Source organism: Lemur catta, chromosome 2 (assembly GCF_020740605.2).
Source record: "Lemur catta isolate mLemCat1 chromosome 2, mLemCat1.pri, whole genome shotgun sequence".
Classification (NCBI taxonomy): domain Eukaryota; kingdom Metazoa; phylum Chordata; class Mammalia; order Primates; family Lemuridae; genus Lemur; species Lemur catta.
Genome location: NC_059129.1, coordinates 133,323,231 through 133,347,396, shown reverse-complemented (window position 1 = coordinate 133,347,396; position 24,166 = coordinate 133,323,231). Strand labels below are relative to the sequence as shown.

General features: G+C 48.2%; 1 protein-coding gene and 1 pseudogene across 1 annotated transcript; one reads left to right on the top strand and one right to left on the bottom strand.

The window, feature by feature from the left end:
- Window positions 1-5,747: 5,747 nt before the first annotated feature.
- Window positions 5,748-6,219, bottom strand: LOC123632159 (annotated as a pseudogene).
- Window positions 6,220-11,307: 5,088 nt separating this feature from the next.
- Window positions 11,308-17,634, top strand: LOC123632158 (UL16-binding protein 2-like). Its single transcript, XM_045542251.1, has 5 exons — window positions 11,308-11,401; window positions 14,712-14,975; window positions 15,203-15,478; window positions 16,087-16,212; window positions 17,415-17,634. The coding sequence occupies exons 1-4, from the start codon at window positions 11,308-11,310 to the stop codon at window positions 16,194-16,196; spliced, it is 744 nt and encodes a 247-aa protein (XP_045398207.1). The 3' UTR covers window positions 16,197-16,212; window positions 17,415-17,634.
- Window positions 17,635-24,166: the final 6,532 nt, after the last annotated feature.

The window sequence follows — 24,166 nt, the reverse complement described above, 5'->3', positions numbered from 1 at the left end:
AGGTGATGGGCTGGTGTCCACCAGGCAGGGGGGTGGGGAGGTATTGCAGATAGACCAGCAGGAAACTAGAGCACTTGACCTCTCTAAGCTTCAGGGTCTTCATCTACAGGATGGGAGGAGGCACAGACCTGACCTTCCTGGTGTCATTCCTAGTGACATTCCCTAGCGGATTAGGGAGCAATGGGAAGCATAGCCCCTGACACTCACATAGCACCCCACCATCTTACGCTCTGGCAGGTCCCTGTTTCCCAACAGCAGCAGGTGGGTCTGTGCGAGTCTTTCCCACTCTTACTCCTTCTAGTAACCTGGAGTCTGCATTTCTAGTAGCATTCACCGGCCAGAATTAGGAGGGACCCATAGCCAAGACATGAAGCAAAGCCTAGTAGTGAAGGGGGCTTGATGAATCCCCAACCCCTGGCCACACAGAGAAAGCAGCAGGCAAGTACCTGAGCTTGAAATTCGACTTGCTTGTGCTGAAGCCGCCTCGTACCTGCCAAAGGGCCTTGAGTTGCTGGATTCCAAGCTTGGGGCCCCGGCTCTTCCACGGCCCTTCCAACTTCACATCTGTTATGTGGTTTGATCTTTCTAACCACGTGAGGCAAGTAGGATGGGTATTCAGATCTTCTCTCTCACGTTTTACATGCATTTCTCCACTGCTGAGAGACTGAGACATGAAACCCCTTGCTCAGGTCGCACAGTTGGTCAGTGGTGCAGTAGGGACTAGAACCACGGACCATCCTAGGCTCTTCCTTGTGCCACTAGGCCACGCTTTCTCTGCATTTTCTAATTGGCCAAGGCTGGGTTGGGAATGGGAAGAAATACCCAAGGTTAAATGGAAGAAAGAAGTTGAATAAAGTCCAAATCACATTCATACCTCAGAAACTTTCTCTCTGTGCATTAGGTTCCTTGCATGTCAAATGAGATTATTAAACTAGAATCTGGTCTCCACAGTTTTCTCCTGAAGTACCGCTACTGGCAGAAGAGGATGAGTGAGCATTTGTTTTATTCCTAAGGACCAGAAAACCCAACGCAAAGCAGCCCTCTGCAAGAGAGAAATTTCTCTGTAGTTCCTTGTTTTCACTGAAACAACAACAAAAAAAAACCCACTTCCAGTTCAGCATTTTCCTCCATAATATAGATGGATTTGTTTTAATACAAATATTTAATAGACATTAGTATGCTTATTCTGTACAAATTTTTTACCAAAATGGGTTCTCCAGGGGGATGCACTGGCTGGCCCTGGGGTTTCCCTCACTCTTGTCACTCAGCAGAGTATTAACAGGGACACACCTCAGTGTGAGATGCAGAGACACGTACAGCTCTGACATCTCCATCTCACATCCTGTGGGCCTAACTTGGGCTTCAAATAAAAAGGTGTGAAGTCTGAGAAAAAAACAGTTAAAAACAAGGATCTTTACATTTATACGTGCCCACAGTGGAGGAGACCATCACATGCACCCTCACCAGCCTGGCCCAGGACCCAAGTGTCCCCCGGAAGAGGATCAGCCAGGCGCCAGGCACAGCATCTGCCGGAAAGTGACACATCTGCTCCGTGGTTAACCAACTAGCAACCATGGATGTTCGCTATAACATGCAGCACCTAGGGAAGCACTTTCAATATTAAACATCACTCTGTCATTTACTAATCCCTGAGCAAGTCTATTGTCAAGTTCTTATGCAAAGCAGCCACGCTACTTTTGATAGCTCATGGTCACCAAAAAGGGTTTTTACAGTCGTGCTGAAGTGCTCCCTTTTGTGCAAGCACCTAATGCTCTGTGTCGGCATCTGTGCAGTTTGGGGAACTTGCCTACGTCAGAGCTGGAATGTCCGCCGCCCTCTGTGCTCACGTCCGCCACGGGCAAAGCTAGCGAGAGTTTCCAGCCTTCCAATGTTCTGAACGTGCAGTGCTGAGGCCAAGACGGAGGGCCAGAGTTAATGGGAAACTGTTATATATGAGGCTTCCTGTGCCTAGATTTTCATCATTTCTGAACCGGAAGGCAGTTTATTGTTTTACAAAACATCCCTTGCATAAAATCTTTGTTTCCCGGAAATTATGTTAACTGGGAATAAAGAGTATATGACAGACTATGAACCTTTAGCACAAAACCAGGTATCAGGTGATCTTTAAATGTTTTTATTTAAGTTTAACACTAATGAGGGCCTTTTTTCTATCAAGTTGCTGGTATTTCTATTTTTCAAAAAGTATCATCTCTGTTAGAATTAAAAATGGTTCAATCGCATAATATAATTTCAACTAACTGAAATTGCTTTCAATTATCCATCCATCTTTATCCACCTCCAATATTTATCAGAGTCCTAATGTACATTTCTTTGAGCCCAAATTTTCCTTGGGCACTAAAGTCACTGTGTCGTAAACTGCTACAAGTTTAACCCATTCCAGCTGTGGTCTCCCTCAATATTGTGAAATCCTACAATCTTGACAGGCTGTAAACACAGACATTTTCTCATTCATCAAATACTAGAAGCATGGACGTATTTTTCATTGTGTAAGACTTCACAGCAAAAAATGAAGGCTTTTATTTTTGTTACTTGTTTTTGTTTCATTAATGTGACCCTTTAAGCTTTATAACAACAATCCAAATGAGTGTGACAAAACTGCATGCAACTACTCTCCCAAGGCACGCACATGGAGGTAGCCGAAGACTGAATTAAACCATATTTTCCCCCTTGGTTTCCATGGAAGACTAACGTCCTGCTCCTGTCACCCGTGAGAAGACCAGCTATAGTCAGCCTGCCTTCCTTCCGCCTTGCTCATTAACTGACGCGCCCTCTGGTGTTGGTCTTGATTTTAGCAACCAAAGTCATTGGCCCTTGTGTCTTGTTTCAAATGTATCCTGGTGGTAGTTTTATCATCTGTTTCTCTTAGGTAACATCTATAGATAAATTACAATTATAAGACTGTGCTAAAAAATAATAATTAAGATGCGTGGAATCCGGAATTTCTGACCTGCTCACTGTAAAATGCTAAGAAAATAACTTCCAATGCCTCACTTTCTCCGTTACAGAATTTGGAGATATTCACTCAGGCACTCACCTTACAGATCACTTAGGACAACTCCTTCATCTGAAAGATGGGGAAATCAAGACCAAGAGAAGTTAAGTGACTTGCCAAGGTGGCATTAATATGATGAGTTGAGTTAACCACCTAGATCTTCTACTACCTTATAATAAAAAGAGCTACAATTTACTAAGTGGTTATTGTGAGCCGAGCACTGCGCTGAATCTATTGTGGGCTTTGTCTTGTTTCAGCCTCACAACAATGTGCTGAGGTAGGTGCTATCACTAAACATATTGTACAGACAGGGAAGTACAAGCTTTGAGAGAGAGGTTGAGGGAACATGTGCCCCACGTCACACATACACAGGTTATGAACTGGAGGATTTGATTGCAGAACTCATGCTTGAAACCCACTCCTGGCTGCCTTTATGGTAATTGTGTGCAGAGATACAGACATGCAGGTATATAGTTACAGACGTGTGGATGTACATGTATTTATGTGTACACGATATATCAGTCAGAAACATAGAGTATTCTTTCGCATATTTTGAAACTTTCAGTGGGATCATAACTGTCTGTATGTACTTGCCTGTACCACAGAGACAGTAAAGCAAAAAACTACATTTCCCAGACTCCTGCACAAGCAGAGTCCTGGATGTGGTCTAGATTCCATCAGCGGAATGTGGCAGAATTGGAGCAGAGGCCAGGCACCTCTCGCACCTGCTGCCAAGCCCAGGTGCGGAGCCATTTGATTGTTCTGCAGAGGCATTAGAGGAGGTGCTGGGCTCTGGTCACTGGCTTTGAGATGTTAAGAGCAAGGCACAGGGGACCCATTTTGATGGTGAAAATCATCACAGGTGCCGTGTGGTCTGGAACCAGCAACAGCAGCTGTGGCAGTGACTTCCTGATTGTGACACCAGAGCTGCGGAAACAGAGTCGGCAGCCTTTGACCACAGCAGGAGCCCCTCTCGGCAGCTCCCATAGGCTGTGGACAGCTTCACGGGGCTAAACAAGCAGACATTGAGTCCAGGGCCTGGCAAGAGAGGGGGCCCTGATAAACTCCTGGCTCTTTGGGTGGAACCCTAAAGGACCGGACCCTTGGGGTACAGGGAAACTGGGCGGTAGCCAGTCTTCAGACAGAAGCAGTCCAGGTTCAGGGTTTCTACATGGCCCAAAGTATCTCAATACCTGAAAAGAAATTAAAGTGATTCTGGATTCATAGCCACCAAGTGCCTGATATAAGAAGATGAAAGTCATTTCTGGAGGGAGGAAATATCATCATCCTACACTTCAGATTCTTCAACAGCAATTCTTAAAACACCATATCTAGCACAACAGACAAAGATCACCAAGCACACGAGGAGATAAGACAAGAATGAGAACCAGTAGAAACATACAATAGAAACAGACAATACACGGAACTTCTAGATCAGCACTCTAGTGGAAATACAACACAAGCCACAAGGGTGAACCACACATGCCATTTTAAATTTTCTAGTAACCACATTGGAAAAGTTAAAAGAAACAAGTGGAATACATTTTTTAAATATTGCTTATGTAACTGAATATATTTTAACTCAAATTTTCAATCAGCCCAAATTATTATTTCAACATGTCATCAACATAAAATTAATAATGAGATATATGATATTTTTTATACTAAATCTTTGAAATCTAGTATGAATTTTATGCTTACATCTCAATTCAAACTAGCCCTATTTCAAGTGTCCAACAGCCCAACGTAGCTGGTGACACAGTATTGGATCTTGCAGCTTTAGATTTTAGAACTAAAAGGCAGGGATTTTCAAATAACTATGCTTATTATGTTTAAAGTACTTAAAAAATAATAAAATGAAAAAATTCAATGTAGAGCTGGTGATTATATAAAAGTTATGTAGGACATTTGAAATATGGAATAATCCATAACTATTAAATTGAATAACTGAAATTAAGAACTCAATAGATGGCTTTCATGGCAGATTAGACATACCTGAAGAGAGAAGTAGTAAACTGCAAGGTGAATTGGAAGAAATCATCTGAGATACAGAAAGAGCAAATGGTGCAAAAATACACGAGACAGAATAGCAAACATTTAACACAGTGGAAAGCTTTACCCCACATTTCACTGGAATCCTAAAAGGACAGGTAAAAAATAATACAGAGGGGTCCCATTTTGAGAGATAATGGCTGAGAAGTTTTCAAAACTGACTAGGAGAATGTTATCCATTTGATTGTCTTTCCATTGAGGATAATCTGCACTTTGACGATACTTGCTTATAATTTTTTCTCCTTTGAATATTTCCCTCCAAAGATCTTTAGGATATTCTGCAATTTCACCACAATATGCCTAGCAGTGAATTTACTTTTATGCATTCTACTGGAGATTTGTTGTGTTTCCTGAAATTGAGGATTAATGTCTTTCATAAAATCTGGAAAATTCTGAGCCATTAGCTCTTGGAAAACATCCTCTCCCTCGTTTCCTTTCTTCTCTGTTTTTGGGAGTCGTGTTAGATGTAGGCGGGACCTTCTCATTGTATATCCACAGCTTTACACCTCTCTCTTGTAGATTCAGAGTGAAATTCTCTGTGTCGAATTTTGAATGATGTCTTGAGATTAACTATCCAGGTCAGTGATTCTTTATCCTTCCATGTCTGATATGCTGGTTCATCAGGGTTTTACGGTTTAAATTTTAATAAACTTAATTTTAATAAACTTTTCTTTTTTTCATTTTAGCAGTTTCTCATGCAAGTGTATATAAGATTATTTTGTTCCTGTATTTTCTCAATTGTTCCTTCCCTGTATTCGCCCTTTTCCTTTCCTACTTGCGAGATTCCTCTTTCTCTTCAGGGACCTCTTTGCTGTCTTTGTCCAGTTTAAGCCTCGTGGTAGCCGCTCTGCTGGGGTGAAGGCCCACAGGGACAGTTGTGCCATTAGCCTTTTCCCGCCACACCCACTCAGTGTAGGTGACATACTTCTTCCTGTAAACCTGCACTATTTGGAAAATTTGCTGGCCTTTATAGTGTCCCTGAACAAGCTGAGCTTCATCATCATTTCGGGTGGGCATGGATCGAACATTGTACTTCTCCTTCAGCTCTTTGGAAACAGGGGAAGACGTAACCCTCCTGCGAATGTGGGAAGGAGCATTGAAATGCCTTTTGCAGTTCTTGCTTCGGTCAGAATCACAAAGGGATTGAACTTCATTTTGGCCACTGGTGCTTGGGCAATGGCCACAAAAAGGGGTTAATAAACATATTTTTCATTGTTGTAAGTTATACCTGGTTCTGTTTCAAATATAACTAGTCTTTTTTTACAGTGTCTCATTTTTTGTAGTGTTTCTTATTCCCTCTTTTATGTCTTTAATGATTTCATCATACATATTTTACTTATTGATAGTTCTACTATCTGGAGCTTTTGAGGGCGTAACCCACTGTGTTAAATAGGCTTACTTCAGTTGTTGTGGTTTGTGGTTTGACTCTTGACATCTTCCGTAGGTTTAAATACCAAACTTTTCTTTCGCATGGGCTTTTCCTTTTTCTTTTTTGGGTTGAAACCTCTGCAGCCTCGGCAGCCCACTTGAGGTGTGTCCTGGAGAGATACCATGTTTGGTTCTGCTAAATGCCTAGGGATGGCTACAAGCCAGGGATCACCTTATGTTAATTTCTTGACTTACAGATTCCTGGGTCAGTCAGGTAAAGAAAATTCTAAACCTAAGGACAGCCAACAGACACTAATTCTTAGGGAAGAGTTTCCTTTATTGGGTTTTACACACACAAAATGTTGTTCGTGCTGCTCATCATTGTTGCTGCTGTTGCTTGTTTTTAGTTTGTTGGGAGGAGGAAGCACCTTAGCCAAGATGTTTTGCAAAAGAAGATTTGAAATAAGTTTATTTCTAGCAGAGAATTTTCCTGGTTTCTTTGCTCTGCGGTTGCTGTGTCACGGGGTGTCTGCCAGCTAGAACTGAGCAGTCAACTTTGCCGTTTCTAGATAGAAAAATGCTGGCATCACAAGTAAATGTCTAGGTATCCCTTGAGGTGACTGTGCTAACATGTATTTTCATTGCTCCTTTGTACTCTGAAAGGTACAATTCTCCTGACTTTTTTTACATGTTTTTTTAGAGTGCCGTTCTATATATTAAATTCCAAATTGATGATTTCTTCTCAAAGGCAGTCTTACTATAATTTGCAAAGTTTAGGTACATTCCAAACAATATTTAAATCTATTAAAATTATTCATTAAGCTTCTGTTAGAGTCATAAAAATATCTCATAAAATCTGATTAATTCAAATGAGTTCACTTTTTAAAAGATACTGTTGTTCCACAATGTGGTCATTTATTTTTAAAGCCTAGAATTAACATAAATGTTTCTAATGACTACCAGGGATTGGATTTTTTGTTAAAATATCTATCATAATATAATACATCTAGCATTATATAGGCTGATTTTATCAAATCTATAAAGTATAGAAATGACAGGAAGTAAAAGTGAACTTATTATAGTTCTAGCATTCATTTTGTCTAAAAGCTAAAGGGTGTTCCCTGAGAAAATTGTTTTTTTTTCCCCTCTGCAAACCTGAAGATAGCACTGCTTGGAAATATGATTCTCAATGGAATTTAAAGGTTAGTAAGACAGTTCCTGGCTGGAGTAATGTCATTCATCTGCTTTTACTTTCATAGCCTGGGAACATGCCCTATAATTTGCCCAAATGCCTACATGCTTCTAATATACTCACTTGAAGCTTCTTATATTGACAAAGAGGAGAATCGTCTGTAAATTCTATCTCAATAGACTTGATTTTTATAAAAGGCAGGGGGAGAGAAGACTAGTCATAGCTGAATAAAAGAAAAACAATGAACTTGTCACATCCACAAGTGCATCCACTAAAGGGTAGGGAAAAAATGTATACCTTCCTCTGCCTCCACAAGACTCTGACAGCCTCGTACAGTACGAAATCACAGAAATGGAGACAACACACCAGCAGTCTTCTGGCCCCCTCCTTCAAGTTACCCCTGAGAAACTACAGAAGGAAGAAGGAAACAGTTTCACGACAGACTTCTCAACAGCAACCTTGGTGGCAAGAGGACAAACGAGTGTTACCTCTAAAGTACTGAAGGAAAAGAACTTTGAGCCTAGAATGTGATATTAAGTCAAATTCTCATTTAAATAGAGCGTATATTTTCTAATGCAGCATAGCACACTACCACAAACTTAGCTGTTTGAATCAGTATGTGTTTGTGACTATATTTGTTATTTCACAGGTTATAGGTCACGAGTGTGAGATTTCTTAATTAGGATCTCTGCTCCAGGTTTCACAAGGCCGAGATCAAGGTGTCCAGGACTCTTATCAGGAGGCTCTGAGCAGACTCTGCTTCCAAGTGCATTCAGACTACTGGCAGAATCCAGTCCTTGGACTTGTGGGACTGAGGTCCCTGCTTCCTTGCTACTGTCCCTTCCTTAGCTCCCAGAGGCCTCTCTCCAGTCCTTGCACATGTTCCCTACATCTCAGAGCCAGCAACAGTGCTGGATCCTTCTCATGCTCATAGTCTCTCTGAGTCCTGCTGCTGCATCCTTCTTGCCTCCAGCATGAGAAAGTTCTCTGCTTTTAGGGCTCATGAATGGCACTGGGCCTGCTCATAAAATCTAGGAAAGTCTCTCTGGTTTAAGGTCAACTTATCAGTAACCTTAATTATTATTGCAAAGCCCCTACAGGACAGTGCCTGGATTAGTGCTGCATTGAATAACCAGTAGACAGGGAACTTGAGGGGGCAGCTCTAGAATTCTGCCTACCACTGAGTATTAGAAATATTTTGAACATATAAAGAAAGCCTAAAGGATATTTGCCCCATAAAGATCCAAGTTGAAAAGACTTTTTAAGGAAAGTACTCCAATAGTAAGAGAAACACAGGAGATTATAACAAGAGAACCAAGGAGGATCAGTACCCAAATAATTTGTTAAAAGTTGTTGTCTAACAAAAAAGGGGGGAATGCGACATTAGATCTTAATTTTTGTTTCTTAAAGAAACAAACAAACCAAAAAAAAAACCTATAAATAACCCAGAATTAAAATTCTAAAAAACCTTAGGGAAATTGAGCTGGAGGTAGCACACAAAAGGGATATAAAAACATGCTCAATCCTTTCTTATTAGAGATAAAACAAAAACAATAATAAATAAATAAATGTGAATAAATATTAGTATGAGGTTAAGGACAGCCATGATGAGAAGAAACACAGAATGTATTATATAACTTCTAAACCAGAGGAAGAAACCTTCATAGAGTAACAGGAACACAGGTATGCAGGAAATAAACAACAGCAATAAGAAAAGCACAAAAAAATAAAAAATATGACAGCCCAGCTAAGTCCTAATACAGTAGTAATTACAACAAATGTGAATTCATAAACTCATCATTTAAATAACTGAAACTCTCAAGTTGGATTCAAAAAATAACTAACATACATTGTTTTCAGAAGACATCCTTCAAATGTAAAGAAATGGATTAAAAATAAAAAGGTGGTATATCAGTAAACACAGGCTAGGTTTTGCTTTTGGTTTGGAGTATTTTTTTTAGCATGTAAAATATGCGTTATTGTTCTTTGAAAGGGTTTGGTGTTTGCTTTTTGACTTCAAAACTTTCATGGAACTGCTTGGAACTTCCAACATCTCTGCTGATGTAGTCGTGTCTGTTAATGGTTTCATGATCCCAATATAATTGAAGGCATGTTAGAATTTTGAATATTTTTCTTTGGAGAAAAAAAATTTTTTTTTTTTGAGACAGAGTCTCACTCTGTTGCCGGGGCTAGAGTGCTGTGGCGTCAGCCTAGCTCACAGCAAACTCCTGGGCTCAAGCAATCCTCCTGCCTCAGCCTCCCAAGTAGCTGGGACTACAGGCATGCGCCACCATGCCCGGCTAAATTTTTCTATATATATATATTTTTAGCTGTCCATATAATTTCTTTCTATTTTTAGTAGAGACAGGGTCTTGCTCTTGCTCAGGGTGGTCTCGAACTCCTGACCTCGAGCCATCCACCCGTCTCGGCCTCCCAGAGTGCTAGGATTACAGGCGTGAGCCACCGTGCCCGGCCAGTAAACAGGTTTTAATGATGTGGTTTACTTCCCAACCTGATTCCCACGTAGCATCACATAAAATATAGATGACACTTATGTGAACTTAAGCTTTCCTTTCTGCTGATTCCTAGTCTTTCCGACAAAGCCTAACTCAACCAACTGTCAAGTAAAGAATCTCTAAAGCCCCCTGTGACTTGTAAGCCCCCACTTTGAGATACCCCACCTTTTGAGGACAAACCAATGTATGCCTTCCATGTATTGATTTATGACTTTACCTGTAAAGTAATGTAATTCCTGTCTCCCTGAAATGTATAAAACCACACTGTAACCCAGCCACAGCAAGTCTCTTGCTCAAGGCTTCTTGGGCATGGCTCTGGGACATGGTCCTCAAATGTGGCTCAGAATAAACCTCCTTAAATTATTTTACAGAGTTTGTCTTCTTTTATGTTGACACTGTGCATCAGTTTTCACAATCAGAAACTGACAGATGCTATTAACATTTAAACAGATGAAATGAGGAGCTCAACCCTGTCCTTGCCCATGCTGAGGACTCACTACTGCCTTATTTCAGGCATAGTCCTGCCTTCCCTCCACTCAGCGCAAGCCAGGCCCACCCTGGGGATAGATGCAGCCCTGCACCCAGGCCAGGGCCTCTTCCTGTCACTCCAAGTCTCTTAGAAGGGTGGAAACAAAGGACCCGACCAGGCCCCGCTTATCAAGATTCCGGAGCCTTTCTCAGCCTCAACAGGTGCCGATTCTCCCCTCTGCCACCAGATGAGCCTGCCATTCCTTAATGCCGGCTCGGAGGCTGAGTGAATGGCTGAATACCTGACAGTCTGGCGGAGAGCCAACCGGCCTCAAGGCCGAGTCCTCGCGGAAGGGACTCGAGGGACGACTGGGACTAGCGGCCTGAAGGTGGCAGCAGCGGGAAGGTGGGGGCAGAGTCCTCAGCAGCCAAAAGTTGTCGGGCGGGGACTTCCAGATTTTTTTCAAGGAGGAGTAACTTTGGTTCACAACAGGTCTGGGGCTCCATCGCGATAGAGCCTTCTAGAAAACACATCGTTGCGGTTAGGACAGCCAACTACTGAATTCAGCCTATTGGATTGAGACCGGCGTGGGCCGGTGTGGGCGGAGCAACCGGAATATAAGGCAGCCTCCGAGCGGCCCGGGTGGTTCATACGGCTGCTCCCTCCGTCTCCGCTGTCCTCTGGGCTCCGGTCTCCAATGGCACCCGCCGCGGACTCCGAGTTGGGTCTGACCGCCCGCTTCCTTGGGCTTCTGCTTCTGCTGCCGGGCTACGCCTGGGCGGGGCAGGCCGGTGAGTCCGGGGATGGACCCCAAGCGGGGCCGGGGGCAAATGCGGGGAGGCTCGAACCGAAGGGGAGGACAAGGGGTGCCTTGCACCGAATGAGAGTCCGGCTTCTGGAAGGACGGGAACTCGCTCCTCGGACCATGCCCCGCTCCTGAGGTCCCCTCTGCAGGCTCCCTCCCTCCGGTTCCCCGTCGCCGGGGCCGCAGGTTCTGGCTCCGCACGAAGAGGGACGGGCAACTGGTTGCAAAACCGCGGCGGGAGAACGGGAGGGGCCAGAGGGCTGGAGACGGCCCGAATCCCAGGCGAAGCCCCCTCCCCCAGCCCCTCCCCACCCCTAGAAGCGAACACCGGAGCGCCTGAGCTGGGGCTTAGCTGTGGTTAGGGCTGTTGAGAGGAGGGTGAGTGTGCCACAGGGACGCGACCACAAACTTCCCTGCCACTACCACGGGCCCTGCTCTGCTCTCACAAAATGTCCCCACACTGACCCTCCAGCACCCCTGGGCTCTGTGCCCTTGAACTTCCTGCTGCACTTTGCCCCAGGATATCACCTGCAGGGCAGGGGCTCCCAGCCACTTCCCACCCTTCCCTGCACATTCACTGCGCCAATGCACAGGCCACATCCTTTTACTCCCCACTTCAACCCCACTGTCCCCCCTACAGGCCTCCCTCACCTCCCCATCCAGGAAGGGGCCCTTACACCTCCACCACCTGGCACCTCGTCCCCCTTGCCCAGGGACACACACAGCAAACAAGGCCATCCTGGCCCACAGACCTAAAGTAGGAGGGACCGGAAGGACCTTTCCCCCAGTATGACCCTGGGATGCTGGTAAGCAAAGGTGCCCACCTCTGCTATTGTCCCTCACCCACCTATTCTGCCTGCTGGGGAGACAGGATCACATGCAATAGTCGCTACTTACACAGGAGTCAGCGGAACTTTTCCATAGAGGGAAGGGACTGGACGCTTTCCTCTCTGCAGGTGTTGGTTCTTCTCTGTGTCAAGTACAGTCTCTCTGCAGAGCAAAAGCAGGCAAAGAGAACCTGCAGACAAAAGGGGGACCAGATGTAGCCACTGTCCTAGTTTGGTGACCCCACATCAGGATTACACAGTGTCCCAGGGATTGGTGTCCTATCCCCAGGGTGTCCAGTCTCACGTGCCAGGTGAAGAGTGAGAAGTGGGTCCTTACCCACCTGAGGCTTCTGGGTGGGGTGGATGAGGTGGGAGTGCGGGTCCTGTGGTTTCAGGCCTACTGCTCCCATCTTTGCTGTGGCTTCCTGGTCCAGGGGGGCCAAGCCACACTCCCTGTAGCCACAGGTATGAGCCCCGGGGAGGTGCCAGGATGACAGTGTGGTGTCCTGGGCATCGGGACACCTCCTTGTGCAGCTTCTTTGTTCCCTCTGGCCCTGCTCCTGCCAATCCCAGGAGGATCACATGTGTTTTGTCGTTGCTGGGCCTATCTCCTGAGTGACCTGTTGGGTGAGGTGCACATCCGGTAATGGGCAGCTCTGAGGCTGTGTGGTCACTGGTATCCCATGGCTGGAGGCCCCATGTCTACCAGGGCCCAGCCATGCCAGAGCCACTTTTAGTAGTGGCACTTCCCTGCTGCAAGTGGGAGGGCCTTGCTGCTGAGCACTAGGAGTCCTTGTTGTAATTCTTCAATTACAAATTGTCATGAACTCCACAAATCCACTTTTCCAACCACGGGTGCCTCTCAGATCTTATGGTGTCCTTAGACACATGGCCCTAGTGACAGGTCCAGCCACATTCATTACACATTGTCCATGGCTGGTTTCAAGCAACAAAAGGAGTTATGTGCTTGTGAGAGATCATACAGCCTGCAAAGCATAAGATATTTACCATATTAACTACGAAGGCTGTCCATTCCTGGTACAAAACCAGGGAATGTGAAATGACCATTGAGTTGGTCTATAGACCCAGCACATGCCTTCTGAACAGGACCTGGGACAGGTGTCCCTTCATTACCTTGCCCCAACGGTGCATCGTCAGTAACAGGGACAGGACGGTGCCTCAGTCCCTGGGCAGGAGGTCAGCACACACTGTCCAGTAGGAAGGTCTGAGTGTTTCCTGTTTCTCAGAGTGCAGCTATCAGAGGGAAGGCCTAGATAGCTCTGTGGGAGGCTGAAGGAGCCACTGCCCTTGTTGTGGGCTTGCAGGGGCCCTCCTGGGACCCTGGGCTCTCCTGTCATGGGTTCTGAGACAGTGGCTCAGTTCTGAAAACTGGGCAGGGGAGCCCGCTTTTTCCCTAAGGTGCTGCCTTCAGCCTCCGGAGCATCCATTCTGTGTTTAGCGTTTGTTGTTGTAACCATGTAAATCCAGCAGTATCTGGGTTGGCTGCTATCTATTCTGCCTCTTGCACCCCATGTCCTATAGTCATGGGCATAGCCCTCTGTGGCTCTCTAATCAAGTCTATCTCTGCACCCTCCTTGATTCCGACAGTGCAGTGCCTCACTCAAATTATTTCTCCATGTTTCACGCCCGTTACTACTGGGAGCCATTTCAGGAGCATCGTCTCCTGACACCAACCCTGCCTTCAGCAACAGACATCACCGAGCTTGTCCACAAGGCCGGGGCCCTTCGCACTGTGCATTCTTTCTATGCTTGGTAGGCAAGAGTCCTCTGGGCTGTCTTACCGACCACAGTGCGGTGGACATTGTTCTGGGTTTCACACTCCAGCCACTCAGCACGAGCACTGCCCTGAGCCTTTGGATCCCCTCCCCCACCGCCTGCCCCGCAAGTCCTGCATTTTCTGTTTCATGCCATGTGGACCATGCCTGTGTCCAAGGTTCCACCAACGCACCCTCATAGCAGATGAGCATCACACCAGGGCTTTGCCAACGTGTTAAAGCCTGTGACCCATGACAGTTAACTCCCCTTATATAACCTGCATCCTGTCCTCATCCCGGACCCCCTGCCCCAGCATCCTCAGGGCAGCCCCTCCACTCTCCCCTTTCACACCCACGTGGGCTGCTGCTGAAGGTGCTCTGGCACCCAGGCGTCTCCTCCCATCGCAGGCGGGCACCTCCCTGGCGAGGCCATGTGCTGACCTGTGTGGGCAGAGGGGAGGTGGGACGTGTCTGGGCACATGTGCTTTCTTGCCAAGCACAGACCTCCCCATCGTCCTCCTCAAACAAGGGAGAAGCACTGGCCTTGATCTGGTGGACACGACAATGCAGGAAGGCGAATCCTGGCTCTTCCACCCAGCCCTTCAGAGGGAGTCTCTTCCTGTCACAATGGGGGCTCAGTATCTGGGGGTCCATTTCTCCCCACCCAACCCTCACCTGCCTTTCTCCTCCACAGAAACTCACACTCTTTCCTATAACTTCACCATCACTCCTAAATTCACACTGGGACAACAGTGGTGTGAGGTTCAAGGCCAGGTGGATGGAAAGATTTTTCTTCGGGGCAACTGTGGAGACAAGAATTTCGAACCCTGTGATCCCCTGGGGAAGGAAATCTATGGCACAAAAGCTTGGAAAGACCAGCTGGAAATACTCATTAATGTGGTGGAGGAACTCAGAAAGAAACTGCTTGATTTTCAACTGGAGAATCACACATCCAGGGGTAAGTTTACAATGGCCCAGGGCAGCAGAGAGCAGATACTGGGGTAGGTTACAGGCATTTGTTCCTTTTCTGTACAAAAGAGGGAGGGGGTATTTTGATCTGACCCAATGGGTCCGGGAGCAAATCCAAGACGTGGCAGAGAGAATATGGCCAGGAGATAGGAAGGGAGCAGGGCAGGGGCACAGGACTTGTCAAGCCCAGACCTAATCTTTTTCCCTTGGGGACAGAGCCTCTCACCGTGGAGGTCAGGATGTCTTGTCAGCGTGAAGCCAATCGGCACACCAATGGATCTTGGCAGTTTGGTTTCCATGGACAGGTATTCCTCGTCTTTGACTCAGAGAATAGAAGCTGGATACTGGCTCATCCTGGAGCCAGACAGATGAAAGAGAAGTGGGAGAATAACACAGATGTGACCATGTTCTTCCATAACATCTTGATAGGAGATTGCAAGACGTTGCTTACAAACTTCTTGACGCATTGGGAAAAACTGCTGCAGCCAACAGGTAAGTGAGGAAACTAAATATGGGAGCTTCCTTGGAGCTGAGATCTAATTACTCAAGCGCGCGCGCACGTGCATAGGCTTGTGAGCAAAAATGATCCACTCATGTTGGATTCTTCTTGGGAGCATAATGACATTAGTCTGGTCACTGTCCTCATTTCTCCTCTCACCTCTTCTCTTCCTCACTACACATACTTTTGGTCCAATCATTGTGATTTTCTAAATAGCCTCCAAACTGTGGGCATCATGATGTTTCCAAATCTTTGGCCTGACTTCCTCCTGCTAGAACCACTTCTCCTTTCCTCTCACCTGGTCTGTTTGTGGAAATCCTTTAAAACCTCCTCAAATGCCAGTTCCAGAGACCCTCCCCTACCCCACCCTCAGGCATCACCTCCTGTTCTGCCAGGGCAGGAGGGGTGGGCTGTGTGGTCCCCTTGCTTCCCTCAGCAGCGTGGGAGCTCCCAGAGGACAGGACAGGACCCAGCAGCTGCCACACAGCAGGGGATACAGACACCTGGGTTACAGGAGGACCTGGGGCAGCAACAGCTGAGGAGGTGACTCCTCAGATTTGGGGCTCGGACCAGGGCTGTCACTCTCCTGTTTCCATTTCAGAACGATCCACCGAGGGCCCAGGCACAGCCCAACCCAAGGCCAGGGCCACCAGGTCCATCTGCTACAGCCTCACTCTGTTCCTCCCCTGCTTCATCCTACTGGCAATCTGAGTGCCTAGAGTGACAGGTACTGTGGGCAGATTTGGGAGGGGAGCAGGGCAGGTGGTGAGGTGGGAGGACGGGAAAGGGACTCCCAGAGCAGCCCCTGCCCTGTCCCTTCCATGGGACTTTCTCATCCCAGAATGAGACAGAGGAGCGAGACCTCCTGTCACTTGACAGTAGTATCCTGGGCCAGCTCAATTCTGAGTCTTGATGAGTTGTCACTGTCACAGGCCACCTGGAGGGAGGGTCCACACCAAGGCTTGGAGCCTCTGGATACTGGAGGGGGCAGCAGTGTCAGGGGATTTTCAGAGCAGGCTGTGTGTTCCTACGGGCCATGCTGGGTGGTGTGCAGACAGGGAGACCACGGGCACAGGCAGCACCTTGGTGGCTCCAGGTGATGTTTCAAAGGGAAGGAGGTTTTATTTATGAGGAAGAGAGGGATCTAATCCCTCTGGAACTGGATCTAATCCCAGGAATACGGGCTAGAATGCCCTTCACACTCCCAATTCCAAAGGCAGATTTCAGAGTGACAGTCCATTGAATGTGGCTAGGGACACAGCAGCTAAGCTGGAAGGCTGAAAGCAGAGAGTGTCTGGGTCGAGGTTGAAAACAAGGCCAGTCCCCTTACACCCTGGGATTCCCGCTGGGTCCTGAGCGATGTCCCTGACACCCAGCCTCCTGCACACTCAGCCCCTGAGCCAGCTGATGAGCAGAATTGACTCTGAGGACAGGTGGGCTCAGCTGTAGCTGGAGTCCCACCATCACAGCTGAGCTGGACCAGGGATGGATGGGGACAGTCACATTCAGACGTTTCCAGTGTGAGGAGAGGCTGGGAGAATGGGAGGGAAAGATGTTTGCCTGCAGCCCCTCCCAAGGCCAGGGCATCATGGAGCCAGGCCCTCCCTCTGGACAGGCCGCGGGGCTGGAGAGCCACGAGAGGGAGGCGGCACCAAGTGGGGCGCAGACTGTCCCTCAGCAGCCTCAGTCCCGAGCCACAGGGGCTGTGGCAGGGCCTGGGCTGATCTGCAATTGTAAAGGGGGGCAGAGGTGGGTATGAGCTGCAGGCGCCAGGCATGGGGTAGCACCAGGCGTGGAGGTAGCAGGAAAAATGTGTCCCTTAGTGACAGGTCCCCTCTGACAGGGGGAGTGACTAGGGAGGGACAGCCCAGGAGAACTGGCCCAGGGTCTCCTCAGTCTCTTAAACCAACCCTTGTGTCTTTTCTGAAGGTGAAGCTGCTCCCACCAAGCCCCTGTCAGCGTGGCCTGGTTCCCACTCTCCCCTCTGGCTGCCACCCGTCCACCATCTGCCGCTGCTGTCCAGACTGCCAAGAGTTCAAGCCTTCGCATGAACTACACATTCCACATCTCAGGGTTTGATCCCTTTGAAAGGATCCTGTTGCACTTTTCCAGAACATATCAGCCAGTTTCTCTTGGTGCTAAGAAATGGAATTTTTGCCCTTAAAGTTCTGACTGGCTCAAAATGAAATGTCAACAAGAGCACTTTTCTCCTCCCGCTTTGCCTGTGGGAAGCAGGCACAGGCTGTCCCCTGGCTATGGACAACCCGAATCACAGCCTTTGGTACTTGCCAGTGGGGTCCCAAGGCTCCCCATAAGGACAATTTATAATCTAATAAGAAAGTTAATAACTTGGGAACTCGTCTCTTCCGTGAATGTAAACAAACCGCACAGCGTGGTGATGTGTTGTCCCAGCATCTTCACACTCCGGGCTGGTCTCATTGTCTGTTTCCGCACAAGGTCACTTTCGTCTTAACCTTTATTCCATCATGTGAGTCTGTGTTTACCTTTATGACCAGGTCCCCAAACAAACATCCCTGGGAGTCCAGGTGACCCTGCAAGGAAGACAAAGGCGATTACAGTTTAAAGGAAAGTGGAAATCATTAAGCATCTGAAAGAGGCCAGACGCCAGGCTTCACTAGGACAGCGCTAGGCTTCAGTGGCTCCACTGTGGGAACAATTACAAAGGATGAAGTGAGAACAATGGAACGTGTGAAAGGCAGTGCTCCCATGAAAGTGACAAGTATTACTAAGCAGCGTAGTGGATTAATTATTCAAATAGAAAGGTTATTATTCAACCTAAAGACATTCTCACGAAGGCATCTGGTCTGTAACCCAGGGACACGTGGACTTATCTGAACTGTGACTATGTTCTTCCAAGTGATATTGCTGAAACAGACTTCAGAGCCCCTGTGATTCTTTTCATCTCTTGAAAGAAAATTTTTAATATTATAATAAGAAAAAATATATCCAAGATTGCTTCCTTTAGTAATTTATTACAGTGTACTGATATTTAAATAAAGGTCTGGAGTTTTGTCAAATCTTAGTGACTTTGGCATTTTGTTTTATACCCCAGTAGAGAGTTAACGGAATTTCATGTCCTGCATGTCATGGAGTAATAAACCTAGTGACCCTGGGAGGTTTTTGAGGAAAAAGAGTGTAGATTCCCAGCAATCTGCCTGTGGGTCTCACACCTCGTCCTCACACCCTGGATGCAAACACACATTCTGTGCCTCGGGACTGTGATGTTTTCTGGGTTTGTCCCCACACAGGTCCCCCCTCAGCAGTGACTTCCCTTGTCATTCCTCAGCCCTGACGGCACCTGCTTCCATTGGAAGGAAGTTCTCACAACAGAGCAGTTGAGAAGTTATTTTATTCCCCTGTGCACACATGATCAGTATCCAGGATATATAGAGCACTCTTTCAAAGAAATTAGGATACTTCTAATTCTCCTAAGATGTGAACAAATGCTATCAAGAGTTCACAGATGGTGAGGAAGCCTGTGAAATATGTGCCTCAACACCTCCTAAATAATCAGCATAACACAAAATGAAACTACACTGGTATGCCTTACACACACATTATACTAATACATTTTTCAATTAGTCTAACCAAATGGTGGACAATAAATGGACTATCACAGATGCCTTCATTGTTGGCAGGAGTGTACATTGAATCCATCCTCTGACATACAATCTGACAACAGCCAGTTCAGTGGACGATATCCTCGTCCTGCTACAGAACAATCCCAGAGTTTCCAGACTTTCAAACATACTCCCAAAACCATAGAGAGATGCAGTTGTTTACTGTGGTGCTGTATGCCATAGCAAAACGCTAGCAATAAAATATGCAACTAACGTACAATATATTTTTCAATGCTGGAGAAAGATTTCAGTTTCTCTATGTCCGCCTAGAAAGTTTGAACTACCAGAAATGAAATACTCAAAATGCTGGATGAAAAATGTTAAATCTTCCACATATTTTAATGAGGACTTCTGATTGACACACAATAGTAATTATCACATAAATCCAGATTTTTCCACGCACTTTCAAAAATAAACAGATAAACAAATGGGGCAAATTAAACACCACAACCTGTATCTCCAGCTAAACAAGAGAATAGGAAATACCTGAATCCATCAGATGCTTGGCTGGGAAAGGCATTATTACAACAATTGATGAAACTTGAGCAGGCTCTGAGCAGAGACGGCAGGGCTGTCTGGGTGGGAATCTGCTTTGGTGATGGTCCTGTGGTTGGTAGGAGCATGTCCTGCTGTGCAGGGAAACACAGTAAAGCACAGGGCTCAGGTGGCATCACTTAAGATGGGGACGGGTCAGCGTGACAGCCCACTCTCAAGAGGTCAGGAAGGGAACATCCCTGTACTGCACGTGCACCTACTCTGTAAGTTCTGCTTGTTTTAAAATTTCTTCTACTAGTTACACAATGGAATTTAAGGAAAACTTAATTTTCAGAAATTGATGTAAAGAAGCAAATACCTCAATAAATACAGTCCCAATCCTGATGATACTACAAAGCCAGGTCCTCCACCGCGTTTCCTCCTGACTCTCTGTTCCCTGTCCTCAGGCAGCTCGTCCCTCCTCCTCCTCCTCACCTGCACAGTCACTGCCAGCCCTTTTGGTGGGGACATTCACGTCACAGATCCTGACTCTCACGTGGATGCAGGAGTTGGCAGGGAACAGAGTCACAGCAAAGGGCTATTAGATCCACTATCTTCCCTGCCAGTGTGTGTCTGTGTGTACGTGTGTGTGCCTGTGTGTGTGTGTCTGTGTGTGTGTTCCCACGGATTTTCTGCCTGGAACTCATGAGTGCCACAGTGAGGTCCCACAACTTCTTCCTGTCCCATCTCACCTCCTGACATCTCTTGCTCTTCAATCCCCTAAGGTCCCTGTCCTGCCTTACACCCTGGTCCTTCCTCTGTGCCTCCAGGCTTTCAGTTCTGGCACTTTCCTAGCAGGTGTTCCTTTTTCCACTAGCTAAGAAGCAGTCAAGCTTAAAGGTGGGCACAAGTTCACCTCCCATTAAGTCTGCCTTACCTTCCTACATTGGCCAGGGCTCTCCAGAGAAACAGAAGCAATAAAATCTGTGCGTGCGTGTGTGTTTGTGTGTGTACATAGAGAAAGGGGTGATGAGACACAGAGGCAGAGAGAGGGGGGCGGATTTATTGTAAGGAAGGGACTCACATAACTATGAGGCTGCAAGTCCAAGCTCCGCAGTGTGGGCCGGGAGGCTGGAGCCCCAGGAGAGTGGATGGTGCAGATGCAGTGTGAGGCAATCTTCTGGAGAGTTCCTTCTTGTTCAGAAAGACCTGTCTTTTAGTCGATTTCAGGAAGTCAACTCATTAGATAAGCCTACCATATTATGGGAAGCACTTTGCTTTCCTCAAATTCAGCAATTTAAATGTTCGTCTCATCCAAAGCACCTTCCAAGTTGACTCATCACATCACACCTCCCCAGGCTAAATTGACCACCACCTCCTGCGTCCTGGGCCCACAGTAAGAGTGTTTCACTGTGTGATGGCAGATTGTTCATTTGTAGCTTGCCAATTCATGAGATTTTGGAAATATAATGTATCCACTCTAATATAGAGGTGAGACTCAATTATGTGACAGACTGAATTACCACGGAGAACAGGAGCTGGGGGACGTTCGTTCTTCTTATGTGTGGTGTCACTTTACAGCACAAGCATCCATGGTCAGCCACACCTGACTCTGTGGCCGCAGCCCCGTCCACACTCAGCTCATCACTGTGTCACTCCACCCATCCTCAGCTGAGGAATCCTCATCACATCCTTGTCTCAATCCCTGTGGACACATCTCGGGCTTTGGGAAGATGCCAGAGGGAGGGAAGTTCCTGGTGGACCCTGGAGCTGTGGAGCTCATAGCCTGGGGTGAGGAGGGCCAGAGCCCTGAGGCCCTCTCTGCCCTCATCCACAGAGCCCTTTCCCTATCCAGTGAGGGAAGGAGACTACAGCCTCCTGTTCTATATTCTCCATGTGGGGGACCACACCTGGTGATGACAAACCTGCAGTGCTGAGCCTGTGGGAAAGTGGTGCAGGCCTGGAACAAACACAGGGCCTGTCTCTGCGTGAGGACAGGGACATGGGATGACAGCCATCTCTGGGTATTGCAGGTGCGCAGGAGGGTAGACGGTTGTGGTCTGATGCACTAGAGTCTCCATCCAGGGGGGCCCTGTGGAGGGTGGTAGGGAGGACAATATGACAGAGGGGGTGGGACTCAGACATGAGTGAGGCAGAGCTGTATGGCCCAGTGATCTGTGCTGGAGCAGAGACTCCCACCCATGGGGCTGGGTGCAGGAGCCTGGCTGGTCCCTGGGAGGAGGCCACTGGCAAGGGCCTGGCAGCCCCCACCCACGAGCCTGGCAAGTAGACAAGTCACTGGGAGACCAGCAGGAAGGTGGAAGGCTGGCATTAGGGCCCCTGGCAGCATGGCCACGTGAGAGCAGGGTGGGCCTCTGTGGACAGCAGGACACTCCAGCCTCAGCCCTGACACAGGTTCCTGGCCACCAGACTCAGGCCAAGACACAGACAGGAACAGAATCTGCACATGGCTGATTTCATGGTGTGATCTCTAGATTGTATGTTTAGAAACAGAAGCCAGCATGGCATTCTGGCTGAATAGTGTGCAATTGTTACACCTTTCTGTGCCTGAGTTTCCAGAATTAGAATCTGACAAATGCTAGGGAAACAGATTAAATGAGCAGCTCACACAAGCAACCCTGTCCTTGCCCATGCTAAGGACTCACCACTGAAAAGGGTCCTATTTCGGGTATTAGTCCTGCCTTCCCTCCAGTCAGCACAGCCAGGCCCACCCTGAGGCGAGATGCAGCCTTGAACCTAGTCCAGGGCTTCTTCCTGTCACTCTAGGTCTCTTTGAAGGGTGGAAACAAAGGCCCAGGACCAGGACCCCCTTATCAAGATTCAGGAGCCTTTCTCAGCCTCAACAGGTGCCGATTCTCCTCTCTGTCACCAGATGAGCCTGCCATTACTTAATGCCAGCTGGGTGGCTGAGTGAATGGCTGAATACATGAGAGTCTGACTGAAAACCAGCCGGAAGGCTGGAGGCCCCACTGAGGAAGAGACTGGAAGGAAGGAGGCTGCAGCGCCCGACTGCCCAAACTTGGAACTACGAAAGCCTGAGCTGAGCGGGGGCTCTGATATTTTTTCCAAGGAGGAGTAACTTTGGTTTGCAACAGGTCTGGGGCGCCATGAGGATAGAACCTTCTAGGAAACGTGTCATTGCTACTAGGACAGCTAAGTGCAGAACTCAGACGGTTTGACTGAGGCCTGAGTGTGCCCTGCCAGGGCGGGAACCTCTTGCCTTTTAAGCAAAGAAGGAAGGAAGGAGTCTGAAAGCGGGAAAGGAAATGGGACACGGTGGGGGCCCAGGAGGAAATGGATGGAGCAAAGAAGGGGTGAGGGACAACGAAGAAGCACATGGATCGCCCCCTCCCCCACCCCACTCCCGCGCCCCCGGAACTTGCTTTCCGGGCGAGGAGCGCTGTGGGCGGAGCAACCCGGGGTATAAACAGCGTGCGAGCACCGGCGGTGATTCAAACTGCCCGCGTGATCTTGGGTCTCCGGTGTCCTGCGGACCTGGGTCTCCAATGGCACCGGCCGCGGCCCCCGAGTTGGGTCTGACCGTCCTCAGGGTTCTGCTTCTGCTGCGGGGCTCGGCTTCGGAGGGGCCGGTCGGTGAGTCCGGGAATGGACCCCAAGCGGACTGGGGGCAGCGCGGGGGGTGGGGGAGCTTGGATCCAAGTAGGGGCGACAGTTAGGTGCCTTGGTGCGAACGGGGTTGAGTAGTGGGGGCCTTGGGCCGAAGGGGAGTGACAAGGGGGGGACCTTGCACGAATCAGGGCCCGGCTTCTGGAAGCCCGGGAAGGAGCTCCCCGGACTGCCGCGCTCCAGCGGTTCCGGTGCCGCGCCCACTGCTTCTCACCGCCAGCAAGGAGAGGGGCGGAAAGAGGCTAAAAAGTTACCGCAGGCGGACAGAAGGGGCAAGAGGGATGGAGCAGGCCAGAATCCCAGGTAAAGCCCCCCCTACTCAACCCGTCACCCCCCCTCCGGAAGCTCCAGCTTCCATGGACAGTGACCAAGGTGTGGTCCGGACTAGGGGCGGGGTGGAGGGAGATCCCTCAGGGACAGAACCACAGACACCCCTGGGACAACTACAGGCCCTGCTCTGCTCTCACAAAATGTCCCCACACTGACCCTCCAGCACCCCTGGGCTCTGTGACCTTGAACTTCCTGCTGCACTTTGCCCCAGGATATCACCTGCAGGGCAGGGGCTCCCAGCCACTTCCCAGCCCTCTCTACACATTCACTGCGCCAATGCACAGGCCACATCCTTTTACTCCCCACCTCAGGCCCACTGTCCCCCTACAGGCCTCCCTCACCTCCCCATCCAGGAAGGGCCCTAACACCTCCACCAACTGGCACCTCGTCCCCCTTGCCCAGGGACACACACAGCAAACAAGGCCATCCTGGCCCACAGACCTAAAGTAGGAGGGACCGGAAGGACCTTTCCCCCAGTATGACCCTGGGATGCTGGTAAGCAAAGGTGCCCACCTCTGCTATTGTCCCTCACCCACCTATTCTGCCTGCTGGGGAGACAGGATCACATGCAATAGTCGCTACTTACAC